The 14,650-nt window shown below is 43.8% G+C and overlaps 1 protein-coding gene across 1 annotated transcript in view; it reads left to right on the forward strand.

Moving 5' to 3' along the window:
* Positions 1-11,174, forward strand: part of LOC145403305 (uncharacterized) — a 30,090-nt gene extending 18,916 nt beyond the window's left edge. The window contains exons 10-12 of the mRNA XM_080275107.1: positions 4,213-4,334; positions 5,536-6,466; positions 11,083-11,174. Coding sequence (XP_080131233.1) covers positions 4,213-4,334; positions 5,536-6,466; positions 11,083-11,174 — 1,145 coding nt within the window. The remainder of the gene's footprint in view (positions 1-4,212; positions 4,335-5,535; positions 6,467-11,082) is intronic.
* The last annotated feature ends 3,476 nt before the right edge of the window (positions 11,175-14,650 follow it).

Below are 14,650 nucleotides of genomic sequence, written 5' to 3' on the forward strand. Positions count from 1 at the left end.
TTGCCGGGAAACCTGCCGGGGGCAGTTGACCAGTGATGTCTTGACTGCCCTTACTCTACTTTGCTCCTCAGCTGTGATTACCCTGAAGTACCACTTGCATTGTGTATGGAGAGACTGGGACTGATTCTGTGCTGCTTATCTCGTGTGAGATTACGTCTGGACCACCATACGGATATGTATATGATGTGAACACTGATCATGTAGACAGGTTAACTTCATTCAGTGGTGTGAAACTTTGATTTGTTCCGCTTTTGTTCTGTACAACTTTTGGGGATATTTATTGAGTTGGTTTTGTGTAATATGTAAAGTTATGTAATATTTTTGTAAATTAAAACTTAGATATTTTTTTTGTGTTTACTTAACTGGAAAAGCTATTTAGATCCGCAAGGAAATCTTTCATACCTGGGAAATAAATACAATGATTGGAGTGAACTGCTTTTGCGGTATTGTAGTTCCGTATCCCTAGACCAAAGAGACAGCTTAATAATTACTACCAACTACAAACAGTAAAATGAGGGCTTGTCCGGGATTTTCTTGCTGCTCTAGTGAGTAATACACCACTGGAGTATAGTTTCCCTGTGTGCATGAGGTGTGTATAATTATTACAGGTTGATCAGGATTGTGCAACTGTTTATCTTAACCTTGCTTAAATGGTTTACTACAGCCTACTTTATCGTGTGTATTCTGATCGGTATTCCCGTTAGGTGATTAAGCAGTTTGCCTCCTGGTCAGCTTGAGGTAATGGGAATGGATCTTTTCAGGGTGAACCATACAGTCGGGACCCATTTATTGTTTACGCTCTGGCAGGCGGCGTCATATCGGTACTATTATGCAGAGGGAGAAACCGGATCTACGTAGTGAGTTAACCAGTGCCGTACCCTTGCTGTTTAAGTGAGCTACCCGGACCTACTTACTGAGTTAACCTAATGCCGTATCCCTGCATACACTTAGTCAGTATACCAAACTCTTTTCTGAATTTAAACTTAATCCGGAATATCCCGTGGTAGTTTAAAGTCTACCATTGATTATCTACCTTTGTAATGTTCATAGGTAGCCCATAATTACTGCAGTCGTGTTTGTGGTAAAGTGAAGGGATTATATGGATCCATACCCATTTTCTTTCATTACTCATAAACAACAGGAATTATCGTTGTGTTGTAGACTTGGTTTGATTAAGCGACTCAAAGTTCTCAGGGTTTGATCTCGCTGTCAATAGTCTGCTTCAATAATTCATGTTTACCTGACCAAGTTTACTTCACCTGGCAAAAGTATTTTGCCATTAGTCCTAGAGAACCAAGGCAAACATTAACTTTGATTACCTGCAATAAATAGCCTATGGTGTCCATATGGAACTGAACTTGGTGCAGGTCGAATGGTAACTTTCTCTCAAGAGTAACTTTAACGTGGATTAAGATGGAATGATTTAATGTCAGAGATTTCTGTGAAAATCCTTCTCTTGATAAATTAACTAGACTAGTAACTAAAGACAACTGGCGTTTCATAGCTCAGTAGTTTGAAATCTCTTATCCCAGCTCTGCCACTAAGGAAGTGGTGTTGTGGAAGCCTTAGTCACCAACAATGCTTTTGCCTCCGGAAGCCATTGACACTCTAACACCTATGACTTCATGTAACTTGAGAGTAGAAGACAAAGATCGTAATGACACTAATGGCGAAGTAAGCTCTGATTACGATAACCATGCTGCTGGAATAAAATCCCCAGTCGATGATTCGTGGTCAGCAGAAAGACTTGAGTTCGAGAGAGAGAAACTACTACTCATGAAAGAGACAAAAGAGAGGGAACTGGCTTTAATAGAGAGAGAGAGAGAGAGAGAGAGAGAGAGAGAGAGAGAGAGAGAGAGAGAGAGAGAGAGAGAGAGAGAGAGAGAGTTAGAGACTGAGAAACTAAAACATGAGTTGGAGGTGTCCAAGTTTAAACTTGAACAACAAAAAGAATCTAAGAATGAAGCTACAGTTAAACCATTCAACTTAGCTAAAACTATGTCCCTTGTTCCCCAGTTCAATGAGGAAGACCCTGATAACTTTTTCGGTACCTTTGAAAAGACTGCTGACCATTTACAATGGCCCCGCTCTGAGTGGACTTGGCTTCTACAACCAAAGCTAACCGGTAAGGCTGCTATAACTTTTTCTAATTTAGATTGCATCAGTGATTATGATCTAGTCAAACGGTCGATCCTTGACGCCTATGCAATTACACCTGATGGATATCGCCAGAAATTTTGATCCCTCAGTAAATCTACCCAGAGCACTTACCTGGAATTTGCCACAGAGAAGCGAAGGTTGTTTAATAAGTGGTTGGGTGTGATGGCTCAATCGGTAAAGAGTTGGTCTGCAGTCCTGATGGACCCGGGTTGAAATCCCGCTGAGGCAGGGAATAGTTTAAGGATTTGAATTTCACAAAAATCAGACTTTACTAATCTACCAGAAGGCCCGCCGACATGTCGTAAAAATATCCCCGCTAATACCAATACACCAGTCTTGTATCAGACAGCCCTAGCATGTATTCAATATGGACGGTGGGTGTTAGCGCCGAAGTGGTGACATGTAGAGGTGTCCGGTACGTAGGAGAACTACTGGGCCTTGAAAGCAGGCTGTGAAACCTATGCCCGGAGTCGGTCACATAAAAAAAAAAAAAAAAAAAAAAAAAAAAACGAAACTAAAGACCTTTTCTCAAGTGAAGAATCTGATTGTGTTTGAAGAGTTTAAGTGAAAGTTTGAAGAGTTTAAGTGAAAGTTGCCCTTTGACATTCTGACACATATTGAAGAAAGGGGTGAAAAAGATTGAACTAAAGCAGCACAGATTGCAGACTCATTTGCACTTCTAAGGAGGTCACAGCTGAGTGGTGAAAGTGGGGGCAGGGCAAATTTTGTAAAGTCCTCCTCTAGTCAAAGCCCTGGTTCTAGCAGGGGTAACGCCAGCAAATATATGCAACCAGTCTCTTGTAGCTATTGCAAACAATCGGGTCACACTATAGATTGTTGTAAGGATCCAAAGTGTAAGAAATCCAGTGTAAATAAGAAATCAAGTTTAAATCAACTGTTTGCAAAACCATCAGTGAGCTCCTCTTGTGTAAAATCTGGGAAACCTGTTACCAGTCTGATCCATCCAGGCTCTCGGGATGATCCTTTCAAGGATTTTAAATTTAAGGGTGCATTTTCACTGGATGTCAATGGTAAATTCTATCCAGTTAATGTTCTTATGGATAAAGGAGCTGCTCAAAGCATTTTATATGAGCCCTGTCTACCAGGGATCAAGAAGTATATGGGAAAGACCTTGCTCCTTAAAGATCTGTCTTTTTACCTTCCTAGATAATCCTTAAATGTGATTTTTTGTCGGAAGAAGTGACTGTGAGAGTTACAGAGAAACCTCTTCCTGTGGAAGGAGTTGGCTTATTCCTTGGGAACGAATTGGCTGGAAAGGTAGTTTGCCCAGACTTGCATTAGGTTAACACTCCCCTGTCGTTTAGTCCCACCTCTGAGATAGATGAGGAGCATCCACATATCTTTCCCCTTTGTGCAGTCACCCGTTCTCAGAATCACAAAGACAGTTCTGTGCAAACTCCAAGTGCTCTTCCTCTTGATAGCCTTATCTCCCAGAAGATAACTAAAGATAATCTAATAATAGCTCAGGATTGTGATGTCTCACCAGCAAAGTGCAGACATATAGCCCGGGATAGCTTCTTGGGTCAAAAGGTGCCTTGTTTTTATTATCAGGATTGACTCCTGATGAGAATGTATCGTCCTCCAGAGCTTGCTGATTTGGACAGCTGGGTAGAAGTGCACCAGGTTGTTATACCTTGTTCTGTTCGTCATTCCCTAATGGAGTTAGCCCATGATGGTTTAACAGGGCATCTTGGGATTCAGAGGACCTATAAAAGACTTTTCCAGCATTTCTTTGGCCAGGGATGAAGAAGGATGTCAGTAATTTTGTAAAATCCTGTCATGTCTGGCAGATCGTAGGCAAGCCAAACCAAACCATTCCCCCATCTCCTTTACAACCTATCACTGTAGATTCGGAGCCATTCGAGAGAATTGTAATCGACTGTGTGGGACCCTTACCAAAAACAAAAAAGGGTAATCAGTATCTTCTCACGGTGATGTGTACAGCTACATGTTATCCAGAAGTATACCCTCTTATGAATATTTCTGCTAAATCCATAGTTTGATGTCTGCTCCACTTGTTCACATCTGTAGGGATTCCAAAAGAAATTCGGTGTGATCAGGGTACTAACTTTACAAGTGATCTGTTTGAGGAGGTTGTTAAGGGACTGGGGATTACTCAGCAGTGGTCATCGGCTTACCACCCGCAATCCCAGGTATGTCTCGAACGATTTCACCAAACATTTAAATCCATGATTAAGAAATACTGCTTTGAAACTGGGTCAGACTGGGATGAAAGTATAAACTTTTTACTATTTGCCCTAAGGGAATGTCCGCAAGAATCACTGGGATACTCCCCTTACGAGTTGCTTTATGGCAGGTAGATACGGGGCCCTCTCACGGTATTAACAGAGCAATAGTTTGCAGACAGATCATCTCATCCAAAGCATACAGTATCCCAGTACATGGAAAATCTTAAATCAAAATTAGGTGAAGTAAGAAAAGTAGCGCTGGCTGATCTTTCGGCTAGTCAGCAGAAAATGAAATTCCTCTATGATGCCACAACCAAAGTCCGTGGCTTTAGTCCTGGGGATAAAGTCCTGTTGTTCCTCCCAATACCTGGAAACCCTCTTAAGAATCAGTTTACAGGACCCTACATTGTTTCCCATAAAGTGTCTGTAATTATGTTGTTCAAACTCCAGACAGACGTAAGAACACTCAATTGGTTCATATTAATTTAATGAAGCCATATGTTTGCAGGGAACTACAGGAGGAGTGGACCAATGGTCAACCTGTTTCTTGTGTGGTACCTAAAGGGGATTCTTCTGGCATGTCTGCAGAATGTTCTGTAGACGATGGAGAAGCTGCAGACATTCCGTCTCCTTGTAATCCTCTTAATCATGAAATTTGGTCTAACATAGAGAGTCATCTAAGTTACTTGCCAGAGTCCAATAAACTTGATGTTATTTCAATCTTACTTGGTTATAACAGTGTAGTTGCTGATATTCCTGGTTATAGTAGCCATACATTACATGACGTTAAATTGCTTGGCTCTGATGTACGCCCAATTAGGCAACCTGCTTCTAGAGTAAGTCCTGAGAAGAGGGCAATTGTGAAAAAAGAGGTAGACTTCCTACTGGAACATGGTTTGGCTGAACCAACTCTCCTTGGGCTTCACCTTGTTTGTTAATTCCAAAACCTGATGGAAGCAGTAGATTTTGCACGGACTATAGGAGAGTTAATGATGTAACCGTTCCAGATTCCTACCCCCCTCCATTAACTGATGACTTGATTGATGCTGTGGGCCAATCTCAGTACATAACTAAGATAGATCTACAAAAGGGTTATTATCAAATTGGACTGACTGATGAAGCCAAACTTATTTCGGCAGTTATAACCCCTTTTGGTTTGTTTCAGTACAATGTTATGCCATTTGGCATGTCTAATGTCCCAGCAACCTTTCAAAGGGCAATCAACTATACCATCCAGGGATTAGAGGGTGTGTCCTCTTATTTAGATGACTTACTTGTCGTTGCAGACAACTGGGAAGACCATGTAACCCGACTTCGATCATTGTTCTCATGTCTAGGGGAGTCTGGCTTCACAATCAACCTTGCTAAGTCTACATTCGGCAGTGCCACCGTGACCTATCTGGGCCATGTCGTTGGACAAAGAAGAACTCGGCCCAAGCAAGCCAACATTGAAGCCATCTTAGAATACCCAACCCCTACTACAAGGAAGTCACTCATGAGGTTTCTGGGCATGGCTGGGTTCTACAGACGGTTTTGTAGCAACTTCTCTGCCATCACGGCACCTCTTACAGACCTGACAAGTTCTAAACGCCCCTATCGATGGACTTCTGCTTGTGATGCGGCCTTTCACCAGCTGAAACTGCTCCTGTCCTCCAAACCAGTTCTTTGCACTCCTAACTATTTCCGTCCTTTCACTTTACATATAGATGCAAATGGAAGTGGGGTAGGAGCAGTTCTTCTCCAAGAGAATGCCGGTGATGGGGTGTTGCATCCAGTCTCGTACTTCTCAGCTAAGCTCAAAAGGCATCAACAACATTATTCAACTGAGGAGAAGGAGAGTCTTTCCTTAATCCTGGCTCTGCGAAAATTTGACTGTTACCTACACGGGCATAGTCACCCTGTGACAGTCTACACCGATCACAACCAACGGATTTTTATTCGGCGGATGCGTAACCAGAACCAGCGAATTCTCAGATGGGCACTTCTGATTCAGCAATACCCCCTTGTGGTGAAACACATCAAAGTGGTGGACAACTTAGTTGCTGATGCCCTTTCTAGAGCTCTACGGACGTCGGACAGCAGTAGTCCTCCTATCTGTACTACGGAGGACTTAGAGGGGGAGGTGTTACGGCTGTTGCTGTCCTCTATGCTATTTATTTGGTTTTAATCTTATGAAATAATTCAGATGCCTCACAGCTGTTTGAAACAGTTTAGAAGAAGCCTGATCAACTTTTCGAGTGCTTCAAATCTGGTTTTCTGAAGGGATCCAAAGCTTCATTAATACGTCTTTGAAGGTACAGCTTGGGACATAAATTTGCCGGGAAACCTGCCGGGGGCAGTTGATCAGTGATGTCTTGACTGCCCTTACTCTACTTTGCTCCTCAGCTGTGATTACCCTGAAGTACCACTTGTATTGTGTATGGAGAGACTGGGACTGATTCTGTGCTGCTTATCTCGTGTGAGATTACGTCTGGACCACCATACGGATATGTATATGATGTGAACACTGATCATGTAGACAGGTTAACTTCATTCAGTGGTGTGAAACTTTGATTTGTTCCGCTTTTGTTCTGTACAACTTTTGGGGATATTTATTGGGTTGGTTTTGTGTAATATGTAAAGTTATGTAATATTTTTGTAAATTAAAACTTAGATATTTTTTTTGTGTTTACTTAACTGGAAAAGCTATTTAGATCCGCAAGGAAATCTTTCATACCAGGGAAATAAGTACAATGATTGGAGTGAACTGCTTTTGCGGTATTATAGTTCCGTATCCCTAGACCAAAGAGACAGCTTAATAATTACTACCAACTACAAACAGTAAAATGAGGGCTTGTCCGGGATTTTCTTGCTGCTCTAGTGAGTAATACACCACTGGAGTATAGTTTCCCTGTGTGCATGAGGTGTGTATAATTATTGCAGGTTGATCAGAATTGTGCAACTGTTTATCTTAACCTTGCTTAAGTGGTTTACTACAGCCTACTTTATCGTGTGTATTCTGATCGGTATTCCCGTTAGGTGATTAAGCAGTTTGCCTCCTGGTTAGCTTGAGGTAATGGGAATGGATCTTTTCAGGGTGAACCATACAGTCGGGACCCATTTATTGTTTACGCTCTGGCAGGCGGCGTCATATCGGTACTATTATGCAGAGGGAGAAACCGGATCTACCTAGTGAGTTAACCAGTGCCGTACCCTTGCTGTTTAAGTGAGCTACCCGGACCTACTTACTGAGTTAACCTAATGCCGTATCCCTGCATACACTTAGTCAGTATACCAAACTCTTTTCTGAATTTAAACTTAATCCGGATTATCCCGTGGTAGTTTAAAGTCTACCATTCATTATCCACCTTTGTAATGTTCATAGGTAGCCCATAATTACTGCAGTCGTGTTTGTGGTAAAGTGAAGGGATTATATGGATCCATACCCATTTTCTTTCATTACTCATAAACAACAGGAATTATCGTTGTGCTGTAGACTTGGTTTGATTAAGCGACTCAAAGTTCTCAGGGTTTGATCTCGCTGTCAATAGTCTGCTTCAATAATTCATGTTTACCTGACCAAGTTTACTTCACCTGGCAAAAGTATTTTGCCATTAGTCCTAGAGAACCCAGGCAAACATTAACTTTGATTACCTGCAATAAATAGCCTATGGTGTCCATATGGAACTGAACTTGGTGCAGGTCGAATGGTAACTTTCTCTCAAGAGTAACTTTAACGTCGATTAAGATGGAATCATTTAATGTCAGAGATTTCTGTGAAAATCCTTCTCTTGACAAATTAACTAGACTAGTAACTAAAGACAACTGGCGTTTCGTAGCTCAGTATTTTGAAATCTCTTATCCCAGCTCTGCCACTAAAGAAGTGCTAAAGAATACTGTTGTGGAAGCCTTAGTCACCAAAAATGCTTTTGCCTCCAGAAGCCATTGACACTCTAACACCTATGACTTCATGTAACTTGAGAGTAGAAGACAAAGATCGTAATGACACTAATGGCGAAGTAAGCTCTGATTACGATAACCATGCTGCTGGAATAAAATCCCCAGTCGATGATTCGTGGTCAGCAGAAAGACTTGAGTTCGAGAGAGAGAAACTACTACTCATGAAAGAGACAAAAGAGAGGGAACTGGCTTTAATAGAGAGAGAGAGTTAGAGACTGAGAAACTAAAACATGAGTTGGAGGTGTCCAAGTTTAAACTTGAAGAACAAAAAGAATCTAAGAATGAACCTACAGTTAAACCATTCAACTTGGCTAAAACTATGTCCCTTGTTCCCCAGTTCAATGAGGAAGACCCTGATAACTTTTTCGGTACCTTTGAAAAGACTGCTGACCATTTACAATGGCCCCGCTCTGAGCGGACTTGGCTTCTACAACCAAAGCTAACCGGTAAGGCTGCTATAACTTTTTCTAATTTAGATTGCATCAGTGATTATGACCTAGTCAAACGGTCGATCCTTGACGCCTATGCAATTACACCTGATGGATATCGCCAGAAATTTTGATCCCTCACTAAATCTACCCAGAGCACTTACCTGGAATTTGCCACAGAGAAACGAAGGTTGTTAAATAAGTGGTTGGATGCAATCGAAACTAAGACCTTTTCTCAAGTGAAGAATCTGATTGTATTTGAAGAGTTTAAGCGAAAGTTGCCCTTTGACATTCTGACACATATTGAAGAAAGGGGTGAAAAAGATTGAAGTAAAGCAGCACAGATTGCAGACTCATTTGCACTTCTAAGGAGGTCACAGCTGAGTGGTGAAAGTGGGGGCAGGTCAAATTTTGAAAAGTCCTCCTCTAGTCAAAGCCCTGGTTCTAGCGGGGGTAACGCCAGCAAATATATGCAACCAGTCTCTTGTAGCTATTGCAAACAATCGGGTCACAGTATAGATTGTTGTAAGGATCCAAAGTGTAAGAAATCCAGTGTAAATCAGAAATCAAGTTTAAATCAACTGTTTGCAAAACCATCAGTGAGCTCCTCTTCTGTAAAATCTGGGAAACCTGTTACCAGTCTGATCCATCCAGGCTCTGGGGATGATCCTTTCAAGGATTTTAAATTTAGGGGTGCAGTTTCACTGGATGTCAGTGGTAAATTCTATTCAGTTAATCTTCTTAGGGACACAGGAGTTGCTCAAAGCATTTTATATGAGCCCTGTCTACCAGGGATCAAGAAGTATATGGGAAAGACCTTGCTCCTTAAAGATCCGTCTTGTTACCTGCCTAGATATTCCTTAAATGTGATTTTTTGTCGGAAGAAGTGACTGTGAGAGTTACAGAGAAACCTCTTCCTGTGGAAGGAGTTGGCTTATTCCTTGGGAACGATTTGGCTGGAAAGGTAGATGATGAGCGTCCACATATCTTTCCTCTTTGTGCAGTCAACCGTTCTCAGAATCACAAAGACAGTTCTAAGCAAACTCCAAGTGTTCTTCCTCTTGATAGCCTTATCTCGCAGAAGATAACTAAAGATAATCTAATTATAGCTCAGGATTGTGATGTCTCACCAGCAAAGAGTAGACATATTGCCGGGGATAGCTTCTTGGGTTAAAAGGTGCCTTGTTTTTATTATCAGGATGGACTCCTGATGAGAATGTATCGTCCTCCAGAGCTTGCTGATTTGGATAGCTGGGCGGAAGTGCACCAGGTTGTTATACCTTGTTCTGTTCGTCATTCCCTAATGGAGTTAGCCCATGATGGTTTAGCAGGGCATCTTGGAATTCAGAAGACCTATAAAAGACTTTTGCAGCATTACTGTTGGCCAGGGATGAAGAAGGATGTCAGTAATTTTGTAAAATCCTGTCATGTCTGGCAGATCGTAGGCAAGCCAAACCAAACCATTCCCCCATCTCCTTTACAACCTATCACTGTAGATTCGGAGCCATTCGAGAGAATAGTAATCGACTGTGTGGGACCCTTACCAAAAACAAAAAAGGGTAATCAGTATCTTCTCACGGTGATGTGTACAGCTACACGTTATCCAGAAGTATACCCTCTTAAGAATATTTCTGCTAAATCCATAATTAGATGTTTGCTCCACTTGTTCACATCTGTAGGGATTCCAAAAGAAATTCAGTGTGATCAGGGTACTAACTTTACAAGTGACCTGTTTCAGGAGGTTGTTAAGGGACTGGGGATTACTCAGCAGTGGTCATCGGCTTACCACCCGCAATCCCAGGGATGTCTCGAACGATTTCACCAAACATTCAAATCCATGATTAAGAAATACTGCTTTGAAACTGGGTCAGACTGGGATGAAAGTATAAACTTTTTACTATTTGCTCTAAGGGAATGTCCGCAAGAATCACTGGGATACTCCCCTTACGAGTAGCTTTATGGCAGGCAGATACGGGGCCCTCTCAAGGTATTAACAGAGGAATGGTTTGCAGACAGATCATCTCATCCAAAGCGGACAGTATCCCAGTACATGGACAATCTTAAATCTAAATTAAGTGAAGTAAGAAAAGTAGCGCTGGCTGATCTTTCGGCTAGTCAGCAGAAAATGAAATTCCGCTATGATGCCACAACTAAAGTCCGTGGCTTTAGTCCTGGGGAAAAAGTCCTGTTGTTCCTCCCAATACCTGGAAACCCTCTTAAGAGTCAGTTTACAGGACCCTACGTTGTTTCCCATAAAGTGTCTGTAATTATGTTGTTCAAACTCCAGACAGACCTAAGAACACTCAATTGGTTCATATTAATTTAATGAAGCCATATGTTTGCAGGGAACTACAGGAATACTGGACCAATGGTCAACCTGTTTCTTGTGTGGTACCTGAAGGGGATTCTTCTGGCATGTCTTCAGAATGTTCTGTAGACGATGGAGAAGCTGCAGACATTCCGTCTCCTTGTAATCCTCTTAATCATGAAATTTGGTCTAACATAGAGAGTCATCTAAGTTACTTGCCAGAGTCTAATAAACTTGATGTTATTTCAATCTTACTTGATTATATCAGTGTATTTGCTGATATTCCTGGTTATAGTAGCCATACATTACGTGACGTTAAATTGCTTGGCTCTGATGTACGCCCAATTAGGCAACCTGCTTATAGAGTAAGTCCTGAGAAGAGGGCAATTGTGAAAAAAGAGGTAGACTTCCTACTGGAACATGGTTTGGCTGAACCAACTCTCCTTGGGCTTCACCTTGTTTGTTAATTCCAAAACCTGATGGAAGCAGTAGATTTTGCACGGACTAGCCCCGCTGAGGGGGGTCACCTTGACGTGGTGGCGGGGCTTGAAGCGTGGCTGGCCGTGCCACCTACTTTGGAGGCATGCCTACCTTTGTAGGGTTCGGCATTTGTCAGTGTCGTGGACCAAGCACCCCCTACATCACTGGTGGAGGGGGCTTGCTGGTGATGCTAGTCCCTGCTCACTTGCCATTTGGGCGGGACTGTTGCCTCCCCACGTGTTTGCCGTGCGTGGCGTCCCGTAATGCTGGGAGACGGGAGTCCTGGAGGTTGAGCGATGCTGCACGGTGCGCCCTCCAGCTAGCAATACACCTCTTTGGTCCCTTATTCTGGCTAGACGGGCGGCCTGGTTGGGCCCGACCAGGTCAATCGGCTGGTCATGCGTTGGCTATGGTCAAGTGGGCACTGGGAGGCCTGGTGGCTCCTATCGTCCTGGAGTCACCCTTGTCCAGGCCCCCGGGTGGTTACCTGCGTATACTCTCCCACTACCTCTGGGGTTGCCTGTGGTGTTGTTCCTGGCATACGACCTCCCCTTGTTGGGCTCCATGGTGGGTGGAGGGGTGGGGGAATGAAGTCTTTTTATATCACATGGCACAGTTAAATCAAACTGTTGACGACGATGGATATGTCCCCGGCCATTTCTCAGACTCTGCGCCCCTTATTGCCACTCTGGAGCCTTTTCAGGCCCCTGGGGACGTTCCGTCCTCTGCCCCAGCGTTCAACTGGGACTGGGAGGAGGTCTCGTAGGGTTGCTTGGACTCCAAGATTTGGCCCAGAGGAAGCAGTAAAGGAAAATTTCAAGAAGTATCTAGTGCTGAAATCCTCTGCAGGTGGCTCAGTGCTGAATATGGACATATTTAACCTGTACCGTGCCATTGTATCTGCCTGTGGCCGTGAACCAGTGATATCCACCCAAGGGGATGGTAGCCTCCTAATTGAGGTTTCCTCCCCAGAAGAGAGCTCACGTCTCCAGACTCTGACCTCCGTTTCTGGTCATAGTGTATCCTGTACACCTCACGGCACTTTTAACCAGTGTAAGGGGGTCATTTACTCCCGGGACCTCCTCCGATACCCTGAATCACAGTTACATGAAGAACTACGGTCTTATGGTGTCATTAAGGTTGACCGGGTACAGAAGAAGATCGATGGTGTTCTGACCCCAACTCCGACACTGTTTCTGATTTTTGAACGCTTGACTTTGCCTGCTTCCGTGAAACTTGCTTGGCTTTCTCTGCCTCTGAAGCCTTATGTTCCGAACCCAAGGCGGTGTTTCCACTGTCAGGGGTATGGACATGTAAGCAAATTTTGTCGGCGTGCACTGGCTGGTCTTCCTGGTGTCTGTATCTCCTGTGGTGAATCGAGTCATATCGGTGATTGTCCAGGACCCCTTAAATGCTATCACTGTGGGGGTCCTCATGCTGTATCCTCAAAAAACTGTCCTCGCTACTGCCTGGAAAAGGAGGTTCTGAGCATTCGCACACGTGAGAAGGTTTCTTTTCCAGAAGCAAAGAGGAGGGCCCAGACTCTCTTCTTTCAGCCTGGAGTTACTTATGCTTCTGCCCTTTCAGGGGCACCTGTACATCGTACTGTGACCCAGAAGTTGCCACGACCCTTTACAGTGACCACTTTCCCAACTACTGACTTGACGGATATTACTCCTGAAATTACTAGTATATGTGAGAATGTTTCACGCCCACCCACTGCTAAACTTGCAGTTCCTACCTCCACTTCAGAAGCTGACAGTTTGCACACTTCTGTGGTGGTGGCGGATGTACACGCTGATGTAACTCCTTCTCCTGTCTTGTCCAGTATTCACAAGGCTCCTTCTGTACCCAGTAAACGTCACCGTAACTCGTCAGAGTCCTCAGAGCTTGACAACCGGCCACCCAAGGTCTCTGTTGTCGAACCTTGTATTGCCCTCTCTCTTGTTCCCTCTGCCTCAGAGGCTGAGGGGTCTAGCCAGGTGGAAGATGCAGCTGGTGGTTCACCTGTGGTCAAGTCCCCGCCTGGAGATGGTGTTGGAGAAACCGTTGGTGCTTTAGTTCTGAAAAGTACAAAGTCATCCTCACAGGGTTCGAATCCCGTTGACACTCATTCCACTTCTGAGGCTTCTAACAGAGGCACTGGCCGTCCCATATCACCCAAGGCGGCCTCCAAGCCACTTTCCAAACAAACTGGTATGCCCACTCCACCTCAGAGGAAGAGTGTTGGAAAATTTCCCTCTTCCTCGTCCTCACGTTTGTCCACGGATGCTCAACATAAGGTGCAGGTTCCTGGTGCTGGGCAGTCTCTTCCCAAGGGCCCTCCTAAGCATCATTCCAAACCCGCTCGTATGTCAGGAGGTGTACAGTCCCGCACTTGATCATAATTTTCCCTTTCACAATGGGTTCTATCATCCAGTGGAATTGTCGAGGTTTACGTGCCAGCTATGAGGAACTGTGTCATCTAGTTTCTCAATTTACTCCTTTATGCATGTGTATCCAGGAGACCATGGTTGGTGAGGCTGTTCCTCCCGGTCCTTCTGGGTACAATGCATTTTATTCTGATCCTGTGCCAAGCCAAGGTCGTCATGGAGGGACTGCTATCTTCCTCCGCCAGGATATTCCACATAGTCATCTGGATATTTCTGGTCCCCTGCAGGCAGTTGCTGTCCGGATGTTTTTACGTCGGCAGTATACAGTTTGAAGTCTTTATCTTCCTCCCAGCGCTACTGTTGAAAGGGCAGATCTGGAATGCCTTATTCATGGCCTTCCTTCTCCCTTTCTATTACTAGGAGATATGAATGGACACCATCCACTATGGGGTAACAGTGAGGCCAACCCACGGGGTGTAATGCTGGCCTCTGTAGTGGAACATGAGGAGTTGGGCATTTTAAACTCCAATAAAATGACTTATTTCCATAGCCAGACAGGAACTTTTACTGCCATTGATTTGTCCTTATGTTCAGCTGATGCCGTTTTAGATTTTAACTGGGATGTGTTGCCAGACCTGTATGGCAGCGACCATTTTCCTTTACTTTTAACTGCTAGTGCAGGTGGACCTCAGCCACGTCTTCCTCGCTGGCTTCTGGATAAGGCTGACTGGCCACGTTTCAGGGAATTAAGTT

The sequence above is a fragment of the Coenobita brevimanus genome, chromosome 60, assembly GCF_032717465.1.
Source record: "Coenobita brevimanus isolate Jiangsu-jjx chromosome 60, ASM3271746v2, whole genome shotgun sequence".
Lineage (NCBI taxonomy): Eukaryota > Metazoa > Arthropoda > Malacostraca > Decapoda > Coenobitidae > Coenobita > Coenobita brevimanus.